The 14,525-nt window shown below is 42.1% G+C and overlaps 1 protein-coding gene across 8 annotated transcripts in view; it reads right to left on the reverse strand.

Moving 5' to 3' along the window:
- The window catches only part of LOC122564952 (centrosome-associated protein 350-like), a 155,839-nt gene that overhangs the window by 71,042 nt on the left and 70,272 nt on the right, over positions 1–14,525 (reverse strand). For all 8 annotated transcript variants that reach the window (XM_043720497.1, XM_043720498.1, XM_043720496.1 and 5 more), the window contains one exon: positions 12,265–12,394. In XM_043720497.1, coding sequence (XP_043576432.1) covers positions 12,265–12,394 — 130 coding nt within the window. The remainder of the gene's footprint in view (positions 1–12,264; positions 12,395–14,525) is intronic.

Raw genomic sequence — 14,525 nt, forward strand, 5'->3', positions numbered from 1 at the left:
TTTCTACCTTCGGCTCCTTACTGCTGACCCTACAAAATCTGCCTGCTTCGATCTGCCCTGTCCCATTGTTCCAGAATTTTATACATTTCATTCATTATCATGACTTCACTTGTTTTGTCGTAAACAAAGAAGATCTGATTTTTCTAAACCTTAATATATTCGCACTCCCAAGTCGCATATAAATGAGTCGATGCCACAACCCTTTCCAAGAATTCGGTTTCCCACTTTTGCGAATACCATTTCGGAGAATCACAGAATTATTGCTGTGCAGGAGGAGATCCATTGTGCCTGCACGGCTCTCCCCTCTTCCGTCTTCTCCTGGTAACCTTGCACTTTCCTCCTTTGCTGATAACCCTTCTCATTCTCTGCAAAAAGCCTCAATTGAACCTGCATCAACCACACTCTCAGGCTTACATTTCAGACTGATACCACTCACTGCCTTAAAAAATTCTTATATCACTTTCACTTCTTTAGCCAATTATTTTAAATCTGTGTCTTCTGGCTCTCAATCCTTTCCCAAGTGGGTATAATTTTGCTCAATCACACTCTGACTATGCAGGAAATCTGTTAGTGGTCTTCGCCACTAACAGAGTGCTGTCATCAAGCAAAAAAGTCATTTTGCCACCAACACAATATACAAGTCTCAGTGCCAGTGTGATGCCAGCTATGTAGGCCCCACACCCTGACCATCCCTAAAGTCAGAAGTGGTGATGTTTGCTGATAATTGCACAATGCTCAGCACCATTCACAACTTCTCAAATACTGAAGCAGTCCATGTCCAAATGCAGTAAGACCTGGACAATATTCAGGCTTAGAACATAGAACAGCACAGCACAGTACAGGCCCTTTGGCCCTCGATGTTGTGCCGAACTTTTATCCTACTCTAAGATCAAACTCACCTACTTACCATTCATTATACATGTGCCTATCCACAAGTTACTTAAATGTCCCTGATGTATATGACTATACTACCATTGCTAGCAGTGTATTCCATGCACTCACCACTCTCTGTGTAAAGAACCTAACTCTGACATCTCCCCTAAACCTTCCTCCAATCACCTTAAAATTATATCCCCTCTTGATAGCCATTTCCACCCTTGGAAGAGAAATCTCTAGATACACTCTATCTATGCCTCCCTTGTCTTGCACACCTCTATCAAGTCACCTCTCATCCTTCTTTGCTCCAATGAGAAAAGCTCTAGTTCCCCCAACATTTCTTCAGAAGGCATGTCCTCCAGTCCAGGCAGCATCCTGGTAAATCTTATCTCAACCTTTTCTAAAGCTTCCACATCCTTCCTGTAATGAGGCAACCAGAACTGAACACAATCTTCCAAGTATGGTCTAACCAGGGTTTTATAGAGCCACAGCATAACCTCACGGCTCTTAAACTCAATCCCACTGCTAATGAAAGCCAATGCACCATACACCTTCTTAACAACCCTATCAACCTGGTTGGCAACTTTGAGGGATCTATGGATGTGGATCCGAAGATCCCTCTGTTCCTCCACATGGCCAAAAATTCTGCCTTGAACCTTGTAATCTGCATTCAAGGCTTAGGCTGACAAGTTGTAAGTAACATTTGTGTCACACAAATGCCAGGTAGTGACCATCTCCAATAAGACATAGCCTAACCAATGCCCCTTGTCATTCAATGGTGTTACCATAACCTAATTCCCCCTTATCAACATCCTGGACTCTCCACATAAAGGCAGTGGTTACAAGAGCAGGTCAGAGGCTAGGAATACTGTGGTGAGTAATTTACCTCCTGACTCCCCAGAGCTTGTCTATCATCGACAAAGGCACAAGTTCAGAGTGTAATGGAATATTTCCCATTTGTCTGGATGGGTGTCGCACTCAAGAAGCTTGACACCATCCAGGCTGAAGTAGCCCACTTCATTAGCACTATATTCACAAATGTCCACTCTCTCCACAGACGTTAATTAGCAGCAGTGTGTACAAGTAGAACTGCAGAAATTCATCAGAGATTCTAGACAGTGCCTGGGTAGAGTGGACATGCGAAGATGTTTCCACCAGTCGGACAAATTAGGATTGAAGTGCAGAGCCTCAGACTGAATGGATAATCCTTCAGAACTGAGTTGAGGAGGAATTTCTTCAGCCAGAGGGTGCTGAATATGTGGAACTCGTGGGTGTGTACGCGATGATACTGGGACAGGCTAAACAAAGACAAGCTCAGGATTTCCTGGAGGGCTGGTATTCATCCACCAGTTACATAAACAAACACACTGAAATAGACCCCATCTACAGACCATTACAGTACGAAACTGGGAGTAGAACCACCCACCATAACAGACAGAACTGTGTAAATTTGGGGCAGATCTCAATGACAGTGCTTCATCCAGAGGCTACACAGCACTGAAGATGTCACCCAGGAGGCAGACAAAACATTTGCAACAAAATCAACGAGCTCAGAGAACCAACCAACAACTTCAATTCTCATTTATCTTTGTTGCGTAATTTCTGCCTCCTGTAACTGAGTGGGAGATCTTGCAAATGAGGAGCAAAGAAAAATATTTCCTTAAATCTGTCTTTTGTGAGCTGGGTGGAATTAATCAATACTGTGGGCTAGATGGTGGGATCCTGTATGGTGAAATTTTTCATCCTGGCTTTTGTGAGTTGAAAGCTTTCAAAAATGCCAGAAAGTGAATATTCAGCTCATTGTGTGATTGAATCGACTTCCACAAGACTCTTGGTGCTTTCAAGCACACGTTTTCAACACACATTTTGTTAAGTCTGTAAAAGGGGACAGAAATCTCTTTTTTTCTAAAAAAAAAAGCTGACAATGCAACTGACCTTGATCTGGCAAGAACAAAGCGGGAGCACTGAAATCCAGGGCAAGTGTTTCAATTGCCTAATCCATCTGCAATTGTCAAGCACCAAACAATCTCCTTAAAAGAATTTATCTCCACGGTATTAAGCAGTTCAGCATCTATTGTTTGAGGGGTGCGTGTGTCTGTGTGCATGTGCATTACATATATTAACAGACCAAAATAAAATTATCAGCATCTCAGAAAAACAGCTCCAAGTGTTTGAAACACCCCCAGATTAACAGAACAACCTTTCACTTCACAGCATTTCAGCCAAATTAAATTTGATGATATAAGCCCTTGAGATGCAAACCATTGTTTGTCATGTTAAGATTATAAAGCTCTATCCTCAACCCTCATTCATCTGCCATTAAGTGGTCCATAGGTTCAAAGAAAGATTATGTTGTTTTGCAACAGACAAAAAAAAAAGCAATATACTAACGATGCATTTTCATTTGAATGCTTCTGTTCAATGGCACCAAATCTTCCAGTTCGCTCCCCTTATCTGCAGAGTCATGTGGGTTCATGGAATTACAGATAATGTACAGCACAGAAACAGGCCATTTGGAGCAACCGGTCTATTTCAGGTGACCATGTCCCAGATAAGCGTCCTGCTCTAACTTGAAGTTAATCAGCTTGATGCCAGTCAAAGAATCATTTAATGACAGAGGGCAAAAGGAGGCCATCAGCCCATTCTAATAGTGCTGGACATTTGGTACATTTATTCAATTAATCCTGGCCCCCGCTCTCACTCAGTACCCCGTGGAAATGTTTTCCCTTCAAGTATTTGTCCAAGAAAGTTACAAGTGAATCTGCTTCAGGCAGTGATCCTGCTTGCTGCTTGGCCGATCAAGATTGGTCTTTTCAATTATCTCCTGCATCGTATTTTTGTGTGGGATGTGAACATCGCAGGCAAAGGCCAGCATTTGTTGTCAAACCTTAATTATCCATGAATTGAGGGAAATGCTGGGCCATTTCACAGCGAAATTAATTAGTGTGGTTCTGGTCAGCCAGATCAGATAATGACAGCAGATTTCCTCCCTGAAGAACATTAGTGAACCAGATGAATTTCCACAACATCAAATATAACATCACTGAGACTAGATTTCAATTCCAGATCATTTTTTAATGATCTCTCATTGGGAAGATTTAAGCAATAAGATCCAGATGGAAGACAGTAATGAGACTGGAGAATCATGGAATCACTGGAATGTTATGGGGTAGAAGAAGGCTATTCAGCCCATTAGATTTAATACTGCAAAGTTCAGAATAATTTCTTTCCTCCTTTTCTGTCCCTTTCCCCACCTACAAAATCAATGTCTTCTGAAACCTGGGAAACATGGAGGCCTCAGCATAGTTCCTTCAAAACAGGAGGCCCAAATTTTCAAGTGTTGTAATATTTTGCTTCATTTGCAAGGATGTTGCCAGGGTTGGAGGATTTGAGCTATAGGGAGAGGTTGAATAGGCTAAGGCTGTCTTCCCTGGAACATTGGAGGCTAAGAGGTGACCTTATAGAGGTTTATAAAATCATGAGAGGCATGGATAGGGTAAATAGACAAAGTCTTTTCCCTGGGATGAGGGAGTCTAGAATAAGAAGGCATAGGTTTAGGGTGAGAGGGGAAAGATATAAAAGTAACCTAAGGGGCAACCTTTTCATGCAGAGGGTGGTACATGTATGGAACGAGCTGCCAGAGGAAATAGTGGAGGCTAGTACGATTGCAACATTTAAGAGGCATCTGGATGGGTATATGAATAGGTTTGGAGAGATAGAACATAGAACATAGAACAATACAGCACAGAACAGGCCCTTCGGCCCACGACGTTGTGCCGAACTTCTAACCTAGATTAAGTACCCATCGATGTACCTATCCAAATGCCGCTTAAAGGTCGCCAATGATTCCCACTCTACCACTCCCATGGGCAGCGCATTCCATGCCCCCACCACTCTCTGGGTAAAGAACCCACCCCTGACATCTCCCCTATACCTTCCACCCTTCACCGTAAATTTATGTCCCCTTGTAACACTCGGTTGTGCCCGGGGAAAAAGTTTCTGACTGTCTACTCTACCTATTCCTCTGATCATCTTATAAACCTCTATCAAGTCACCCCTCATCCTTCGCCATTCCAATGAGAAAAGGCCTAGCACTCTCAACCTATCCTCATACGACCTATTCTCCATTCCAGGCAACATCCTGGTAAATCTTCTCTGCAACCTTTGGGATATATGGTCGGCATGGACAAGTTGGACCGAAGGGTCTGTTTCCATGCTGTACATCTCTATGACTCTATCTCTGCACTGGCTCTTCAAACAAACACTATTACCGAGAGCTCATCTCCTGCTTTCCCTTGTGCCTTTGCACATTATTTCTACTAAATAACAATCCAGTTGAATAAACCTCTTGAATGCCTCAATTCAATCTGCCTCCAACACACTCAGGCAGCGCATTTCCAGGCTCTAATTATGAGCTGTGTGAAAGAGAATTTTTTTTAAAATTACATATGGGATATTGTTGGCTGGGCCCAGCATTTGTTGCCTGTCCCCTTGAACTTTGAGAAGGTGGGGGTGAGCTGCCTTGTTGAACTGCTGCAGTCCACCTGCTGTAGGTTGCTTGCCCTTTGGGATGGACTTCCAGGTTTTTGATCCAACAATAGTGAAGGAATTGGTCATTTATTTCCAAGTCAGGTGGTGAGTAAGCGTGAGTTTGGATGGTGCTGTATGAGGATCTTTGGTGAATTTCTTCAGTGCCTTTTGGAGACAATAGACATTGATGCTACTGTGCTTTGGTGGTGGAGAGTTGTGGATGTGGTGCCAATCAAGTAGGCTGTTTTGTCTTGAATTGTGTCAAACTTCCTGAGTGTTCTTGGGGCTGCACCCATCCAGGCATCTGGGGAATATTCCATTAGACCACTGACTTGTGCCTTGTAGATAAAGGATAGACTTTGGGGAAGCGGGAAGTGAGTTACTCGTCACAGTGTTCCTCGCCTCTGATCAGCTTTTGTAGCCACTGTATTTATGTGTCATGTCCAGTTGAGTTTCTGGTCAATGGCAGCCCCAATGATGTTGATAGTGAGGGATTCAGTGATAGTAACACCACTGAATGTCAAGGGGTGTTGGTTAGATTAGTCTCTCATTGAAGATAGCCATTGCCTGACCTTTGTGTGGTGCAAATGTTACTTCCCATGTCAGCCCAAGCCTGGATATTACCTGGGTTTTGCTGCATTTGAACATGGATTGCTTCTGTATCTGGCAATTTGTGAATGGTGCTGAACATTGTGCAATCATCAGCAAAGATCCCCACCTCTGAGCTTGTCATTGATGAAGCAGTTGAAGACGGTTGGGACCAGGACACTGAGGAACTCCTTCAGAGCTGTTCTGGAGCACGACCATCTTCCTGTGTGCTAGGTATGACTCCAACCAGTGGAAAGTTTATCCCTGTTACTCACTGACTCCAGTTTTGCTAGGGCTCCTTGATGCCACACTCAGTCAAATGCAGCCTTGATGTTAAGGGCAGTCACTGCCACCTCACGTCTGGAATTCAGCTTTTTTGTCCACGTTTGAACCAAGGCTGGAATGAGTTCAGGAGCTGAATGATCCTGGCAGAACCCAAACTGGGCATCATTGAGCAGGTTATTGCTGAGCAGGTTCACAACTCCTCTCAGTCGAGAAATTTGTCTGCACCCGAGTCCTGAATGACTGACCCTTGATTCTGACAGATCCACTCTGTTACAGCTGCTCCTGACAGGGGGTCACTGGCATGGCTAGAAGTGACCCAAGTTGAACTTGCTCATCTTATTTAAGTCAGGTTACGCAAAGTACAGGAGTCCTTATAATCTGAATATTTACACCAATGGAATTTAGAATGGGGTAGGAATTTGTTTTAGATTTTAACTTCCTCTGACAGTTTGTTCAACCTCACAGAATAGTGTTCGAGAATCCTTTACATCCACATAAAGTCAGAGCCATACAATGCAGAAACAATCCCTTCAGTTCAACTCATCCATGTTAACCAGCTTTCCCAAACTGAACTAATCCCATTTGCCGGTGTTTGGTCCATATCCCTCTAAACCCTTCCTATCCACATATTTGTCTAAATGTCTCTTAAATATTGTAATTGTACCAGCCTCCACAACTTCCTCTGGCAGCTCATTCTGTACATGCACCACCCTCTGGGTGAAAAAGTTGCCGCTCAGATCCCTTTTCAATCTTTCCCCTCTCACCTTAAACCTATTCTCCCTATCCATGCCCCTCATGATTTTATAAACATTTATAAAGGCCACCCCTCAGCCTCCTATGCTCCAGGGAATAAAGTCCCAGCCTATCCAACCTCTCCTTTTGAATCAAACCTTCCAGTCTCGGTAACATCCTTTGCACTCTTTCCAGTTTAATAACATCCTTCCTATAGCAGGGAGACCAGAATTTTACACAGAATTGCAAATGTGGCCTTACCACATGTCTTGTACAGCTGTAACATAACTTCTGTAACTCAATGATCTGACTAATGAAGGCAAGCATACCAAATGCCTTCTCCACGACCATGTGTCTGTGATACAACGAGAGAGGATAGACATCTCACTGTAAAGACAGCACCTCTAATGGTATACCACACCCTTGGTACAACAGACAGGCATCGATATGTTCCTCGTCAAAGTGTTCAGAGAAGATATGACACATCTGGAACAGGCAAGACATAAATCCAGGCCTCCAACTTGAGAGGCAAAGACACTACCACTGCACCTCAAGAACTCCTTCTACAGAGAGTTGTAAACTCAGTTTAATGGGTTCAAGTCTCTGGAGCAGGACTTGAACCCACAATCTTTGAACTTAGAGGTGAGCATGCTTCCCTCCAAGCCACAGCTGAAGGCTGATACAGCGCACAGTAAAATGATAGAGAAGGAAAGTGGGTTCAAAGAAATGCAGACAGCTAGCAACACAGGAGGGGCTCCATCTGTCAGGCTCCCTAATCTTCTGGTGGGAAACACTCTTAGAGCAGGAGGTTCCAAAGGGCTGCTCAACCAACTGTGCCCGACAAGACATCTTCTCAGAGAATGCACAATGCTCCTTTGGCTGGTCTGGAGGTAGTGGAGTTCATCAAACATTATTGTTGCTGTCAAAAAGGATGATGGAATGGCTGATGCCAATATTTCAACAGAGGAGAGGAGGGAAAACCCACAGATAATGATCAATGAGCATTAGGATTTAAAATGAAACTCAACTGGCACAGTTACTTTCAGTTCATAATCAATTCTGTTAACGGTGACAAATTAACCGTGTGCTTCACTGAGCAAAGACTTCACTTATATAGAGGATCTTTTATATAGACAATCTCATAAACTGAGAGTTCTTCCTGTTAACTAGAAATTACACTTAACAAGACAGACTTGTCAGCTAGAAGAAAGTGAGGACTGCAGATGCTGGAGATCAGAGCTTAAAAATGTGTTGCTGGAAAAGCGCAGCAGGTCAGGCAGCATCAAAGGAACAGGAGAATCGACGTTTCGGGCATATGCTGTTCCTTTGATGCTGCCTGACCTGCTGCGCTTTTCCAGCAACACATTTTTAAGACTTGTCAGCTCTCTATTTTTCTCAAAACTCTACATTCAGTCTTACACACAATTCACACATTTAGACAAACACACAGTCATACAGATAAACAGTCACACAAACAAATACAAATTCACACATACAGATAGACTCACAGTCAGATTCACAAAGACACAAACAGAGACAGACACAGACTCATGGAGACAGACAAACACAGTCACACAGACACACATACACACAGGCACACAAATAGATGGACACAGTCATACAGACACACAATCAAATACAAATGCACATAATCAGACACTCACACAGTCAAATAGACAGTTAGAGTCACACAGATACACATCAGCCACACAGACAGAGCCACAAGTCCGCAGCTACACACATTTCATGTACCTTCCTTATATTAACTTTAGGACAAATGTCGCTCATTGATCTTGGACAGCTTATTTTCTGCCAATTCCCCTTCCATATATAGAATCATAGAGCAGTACTGCACAGAAGGAAACCATTTAGATCCTTGACTCTGTCCCATCTCTTTCAAAGTGTAATCCCGTCAACTCCACTCCCCAGCTCTTTCCCCTCTTTCCTGCATTTGTTCCCCTGAAAATTTTAATTGAATTCCTTTCTGAAGATTCAATTGAATCTGTATCCACCACCCAATCTGATGGTATGTTCTAAATCCAAACCACTGTTGCAGAAAATGATTTCTCCTTAAAAGAACTCTGGATCCTGTGGGTGGTCGCACCTGTTATCTTTGATTCCTCACTCAATGTGTACCCAAGGCTGGGTGTTACAGATACAAGTATGGGGCCAGGAGTCACCACTGTATTGGTATTGTGACTTTGTTACATAACAACAACTTGCCTTTAGACAGCACCTTACGATTAGTGGTGGTTCACAGCAACACCAAACAAATTTGATGTAGAGCCAGTTCAGAACTTTTTAGAATTGGTCATCACAAGCTTGGTAAAAGAGATGGGTTTCAAAGAGATTGCAAAGGAGGAAGGAAAGATGGAGATGTTTAGGGAGGAATTTGTGGATGCAGCTGAAGACTCAGTCACCAATGAAGGAGTGATTAAAACAGGGAATGCACAATATCCAGAATTGGAGGAGTGAAGGGATCTCAGAGAGTTGTGGAGTTGGAGGAGATTACAGAAACAGGGAGGAGTCAGACCAAAGGAGAAATGGAAAATGAGTATGAGAATTTTAACATTGTTGAGTTTCCAGATTAAGAACCAAGTCAGATCAGTGAGCACGTCACAGTGTCCAAGTTCAAATGCACGAGGCTTAGAAACAAGTTGACAAACTGTTTCAATTGCCTTGTTCAGTGGACCAGTGAACAGGAAAACAGAGCAAGAGTGTCATCTAGTGGACAATATATATATATCACAGGTTTTAAAAAATACAGTATGAATGTGATTTTATTTCACACGTTTTGCATCTGCTCCTGATGCCAAAGCACTTCCCAGAATTAATTATCAGTAAGTGCAGATGTTATTGTTAAGAAGGGAAATTCAACAGTCAATCTGTGTACAGCAAGCTCCCAAAATGTGAATCACATGACCAGAGTAATCCATATTTGTAGTATTGATTGAGAAATGGATTTTGACCAGGACACCAGGGATGCCTCCTCTGTTCATCTTCAAAATAGTGCCATAGGATCTTTTATGTTTACCTACAGGGGTTCAAAGTCTCACATGAAAGCTATGGTGCAACACTTCTTCCGTACTCCCCTGGAATGTCAGCTTAGATTTTGAGCTCAAGTCTCTAGCAGAGAGCTTGAACAATCTTCTGAACTGCCAACTCTAGTTGGACCATTTCCAAACAAGAGTCATACTGGACCCAAAACCTGTACTCTATTTCTCACTGCACAGATACTGACAGACCTGCTTAACTTCTCCAGCATTTCCTGCTTTTGATTCTGGTTGGATCATATTTTTCAGAAGTTCTATCACAAGGCCTAACACCTCCAATAGCTCCATCTCACTCCCACCTTATGGCAAACCTGGCTGCAATTAGTCAACAATGGTGGTTGCAATACCCACAATCCTCTGCTCCCCCGAAACCACTCTATTGTTTGTGCAGTTCTCTTGACACCTGGGTCTTCATAATATCCTGGGTATGTTTGTTGACACTCTAGTTGGAGTGAAATGGTAAACAAACTTCCCCTATGACTACTCTCTCACGTTGCTCACAGGTATATCCAGGAAGATCAATCAATCTTAAAAGTCCTCACAATTCGTGTTTTGTTCTAAACCACCAGCTTCTTGCGTCTATTCTCCAAAGCTTTACAAGTCACAGTACAAGTGACAGCAATGTTGTTATTAACATGCTGCAAATCTTAATGATTTGTTTTCAGATATACCTCTACAATGAGAGAACTAAGCTTTCCAGGCCAATGAAATTTAAAACATAAGAACCTGGAGAGGAAGAAATTGAATGAAGAAAAGAAAGGAGCTGCCTGGGCCCTGCAGAACACATTGGATTGGAGATTGAACCCCTCATTAAAAGCTGGAGTCAGCACACATTCCCATTTTAAATATGTTTGCAGGCTTCCCCAGTATCATCAACAAGTTGCATGGAGGGTTCTGGCATGGACTCAAGGGGCAAGTGGACTCTTTCTGTACCATAATAGCTTTAGAACTCTAAGTATCTTTCTGATTAATACAAGATCCACGTGAAATGGAATTGAGCTCACAATTTAAACTGCAATATTATTATCAGAATTGACAAGATTTTTTATTGTCCATAGCTCCCTTGGGACACACAGACAGGCACCGATTCTTTCTGTGGAGAGAAAGGGTATGTAAATGAGCCTCTGAGGTACATCATCACCTCAGTAGTCACATGATAGGGAATCTGCAAGAAGGTTGGAACTCAAGCAGTGAAAAGCAGGTAATCTGCTGCCTTATCATGATATACATATTATAGAGAAGCACTGTTTAAAGAAACTGGACATCTGGTCCAAATTCCATCTGGTTAATGCATATGGGAAAGTAAATTCTCAGCATGATATTTGGGGAGCAGGTTTGTTAGGGTAACTTGTTTTCCCTGACTGGGATCATACTCATTTTTAAATAAATCTCAGAGGTGCTATTACACACAGGTGGGACTTATACGCAGGCCTCCTGAGACAGAGGTAGGGACACTACCACAATGCCATAAGTGCTCTCGGACTGAAATCATATCATACGCAGGCTGAAAAAACTAATCAGGAGGAACTCATTTTATTTAATAGGCAGCGTTCACCCTTATCGGCCAACAAGAAGTTTTGACTGAGGTCCAAATCCCTTGTAAAGATAGATATCTGTCATGTGGATATTGCCAGAGTTAAGGGACCAGGTCTTGGATGTCATTTTGAACTCATTTTTGATGCAGAGACTCCTGTCAGAGGTCCAGAAGGTGCACATTTCAAGTCACAAATTACAGCACAAGTTGCTTAAACAAGCAGAAGGTATCCTGAGGAAGCATTTTAAAACAAAAAAAGGTTGTGTTGTTGTATTCTGGAATGTTCTGCCTCAAAGATTGGCAGGACCAGGTTCAAGAGCAACTTTCAACTGGAATAAATGTTTGAGGGAGAAAGAGACTGCAGGATAGAGTAGGATAGAGGATAGCAGCAGTTCCGGAAGGCAACCCACCACCACATTCTCAAGGCCAACCATGGATGGGGTAATGAATAGTGACCCTGCCAGTGACATCCACATCCCAAGAAGGGAATAAGAAGTAATGAGAAAGGGCTGAGTGAGCAGCTCTTCCAAGGGTTTGCATAGATACAATAGGCTAAATGACCTCATTCAGTGCTCAATGACTTTTCAGTGACCCTCAATATTCTGGTGATTTCCAGACACCATGATATTGGGTCATTTCAGCAACAGTCTCACAATCATTCAGTACCTTCCACTCGGGGATCTGTTCTCAGATAGGACTGTTTCAAAAGGGAGCTCATGACTTTTGACCTTTCTTGTTGCTTGATGGTCCAATTCATTGAAGAATCTCTGGACACCAGTACATTTATTAACCATTTCTGAGAACAAAGGCAGACCCAGAAAAGAAGAAAAGATGGATTAAAATATTTCAGACACTTCGAAAGGCAGGACAAGATAAATTTAACAAATGATCTTTAAGATAGTTTGTAAGCAAATCTTGTTAATACAAAAGTAAAGACGTCAGATGATGAGCTATCCAGTAATGCAATTCTTTGATCAGTAACTGGAATAATTTTTCATCAAATTGACCAATTTTGGTGCAGATTCTTTACAAAGCTGAGAGATCTCTGCAAAACCTATCAATGCCGACAAATATTTATGTAGTACCTTTGATGTAATAAAATGTCCTGGGCTGCTATACAGGACCATAGTCAAAAAAAAAATCTGGCATTAATCTTGTAAAGACTGTCTTTTTACTTATGTACTTTTTGAAAAAAACTACAGACCGAAATGAGAAAAAAAATTGCTTTCAAATGGATTTACAAGGATGGCTGCACATTTCAGTAAGGAATTTGATACCTTCTGTGAGTTCTATTTGTGTAGTTCTGAGTTCTAGCAATATGCTGATGAACTATGAAGCTGAACTGATAGAATTGCAGATGCTGAAAATCAGAATCAAAAACAGAAATAGCTGAAAAAAGCCCAGCAGGTTGGCAGCATTTGTGGACAGGAATCAGAATTAACATTTTGGACCCAGTGACCCTTCCTCAGAACACAATTAAAACGTTAACTCTGATTTCTCTCCACAGATGCTGCCAGACCTGCTGAGCTTTTCCAGCAACTTCTGTTTTCGATTTTGATTTTCAGCAGCCACAATTCTATTGGTTTGAACTGTAAAGCTGATTGGTTTGCGGACTCAAGATCAATTGTCAATAACAAAGATCCCCTGTCTACCAACATCTATTAGCCAAATAGTTAAACAGTTTAAAGTTTGTGCGAAGATTTGTAGCTCGGGTGCTCATTGTTGTGGTTCTGTTCGCCGAGCTGGAAGTTTTTGTTGCAACAAAAACTTCCAGCTCGGCGAACAGAACCACAACAGTTAAACAGTTTAGGCTGTGAACAAGACATATATAAAGTAGTTCAGAACAAAAGAGAAACCAGCAGAGCTGAAAACTCTGTCACACACACATATTTCTCTGCAGTAAGCCATTTTAAATCAGAATCAAACATACCTTTTTTTCAGCAGATGCTGCAAGTTGTGACTTTGAATTGGATAAGCCAGAGAACTTTCATAAGTGGGTCAGACATTGTGTGCCTCTTGCAAATCAAAAGCAAGAACCAATCCAACAGATTTTGTGAACAAAAATGATGGAACTTTTCCCCAGTTTTCCTTCCTCCCATGAGTTTATTTTCCCTGTTTACAGCATGTGTAAGAGCATGCGTGTGTGTGAGAGAGAAAGAGAGAGGGTGTGTTTGTAAATAAGGGTTTTAATCTGTAGAATTTACTTAATGTTGTTTAACTGTTTATCTGTAGCTAGAATACAATAACCTGTAATAAAAAGTGATTTCTTGTTTAGTTCAGGAACCTGGTCTGTGTTTTCTATCTGAAAATCAGCTAGTTTAGGGATTTTGAGTATTTATGTTAAAAACTTTAAGTTTTGCGATGACTCCAGGATTAACAGAGCTTGACTTCCAGTGTGATGTGCTACATGAGGAGGCATTATTTCTGACACTCAAGAGCTTCATTGAAGAGTAGATTCTGAGGAGTATGTGAAAGGAGAAAGTGAGGTCGAGAAGCAGAGATGTGGGGCAGGAATTCCAGAATTTAGAGCCCAGTGAGCTGTGGACAGGGCCATGGATGATGGCTTGGATAAAATCAAGAGCTCAGAGACCTGAGGATTGGGAATTAGAGAGATAGAGGAGGGGCAAGGTCTTGAAGGATTTGAAATTAAGGATGTAAAGTTTTCCAAGTTGGATAGGGGAAAGGGACTTGCCGCAACATAACGAGCAGAGACTTGGATGTGTCAAACACACAGAGAGTGGACTGTGGGAGATCAGTAATTACACTGGGTCCATTTAAACACAACTTGATCCACCTCTCTCCATTCACCCACTTGATGATCAATGGGGCAGGATGACAAGGCACCAGAGTTGTGCCGACATGGCATGACAAAGGAGGTTGAAGCTTCTGCTGTTCAATCACTGGATTTGAGAAACTAAGAACAAAAT

Source organism: Chiloscyllium plagiosum, chromosome 30 (genome assembly GCF_004010195.1).
Source record: "Chiloscyllium plagiosum isolate BGI_BamShark_2017 chromosome 30, ASM401019v2, whole genome shotgun sequence".
NCBI lineage: Eukaryota > Metazoa > Chordata > Chondrichthyes > Orectolobiformes > Hemiscylliidae > Chiloscyllium > Chiloscyllium plagiosum.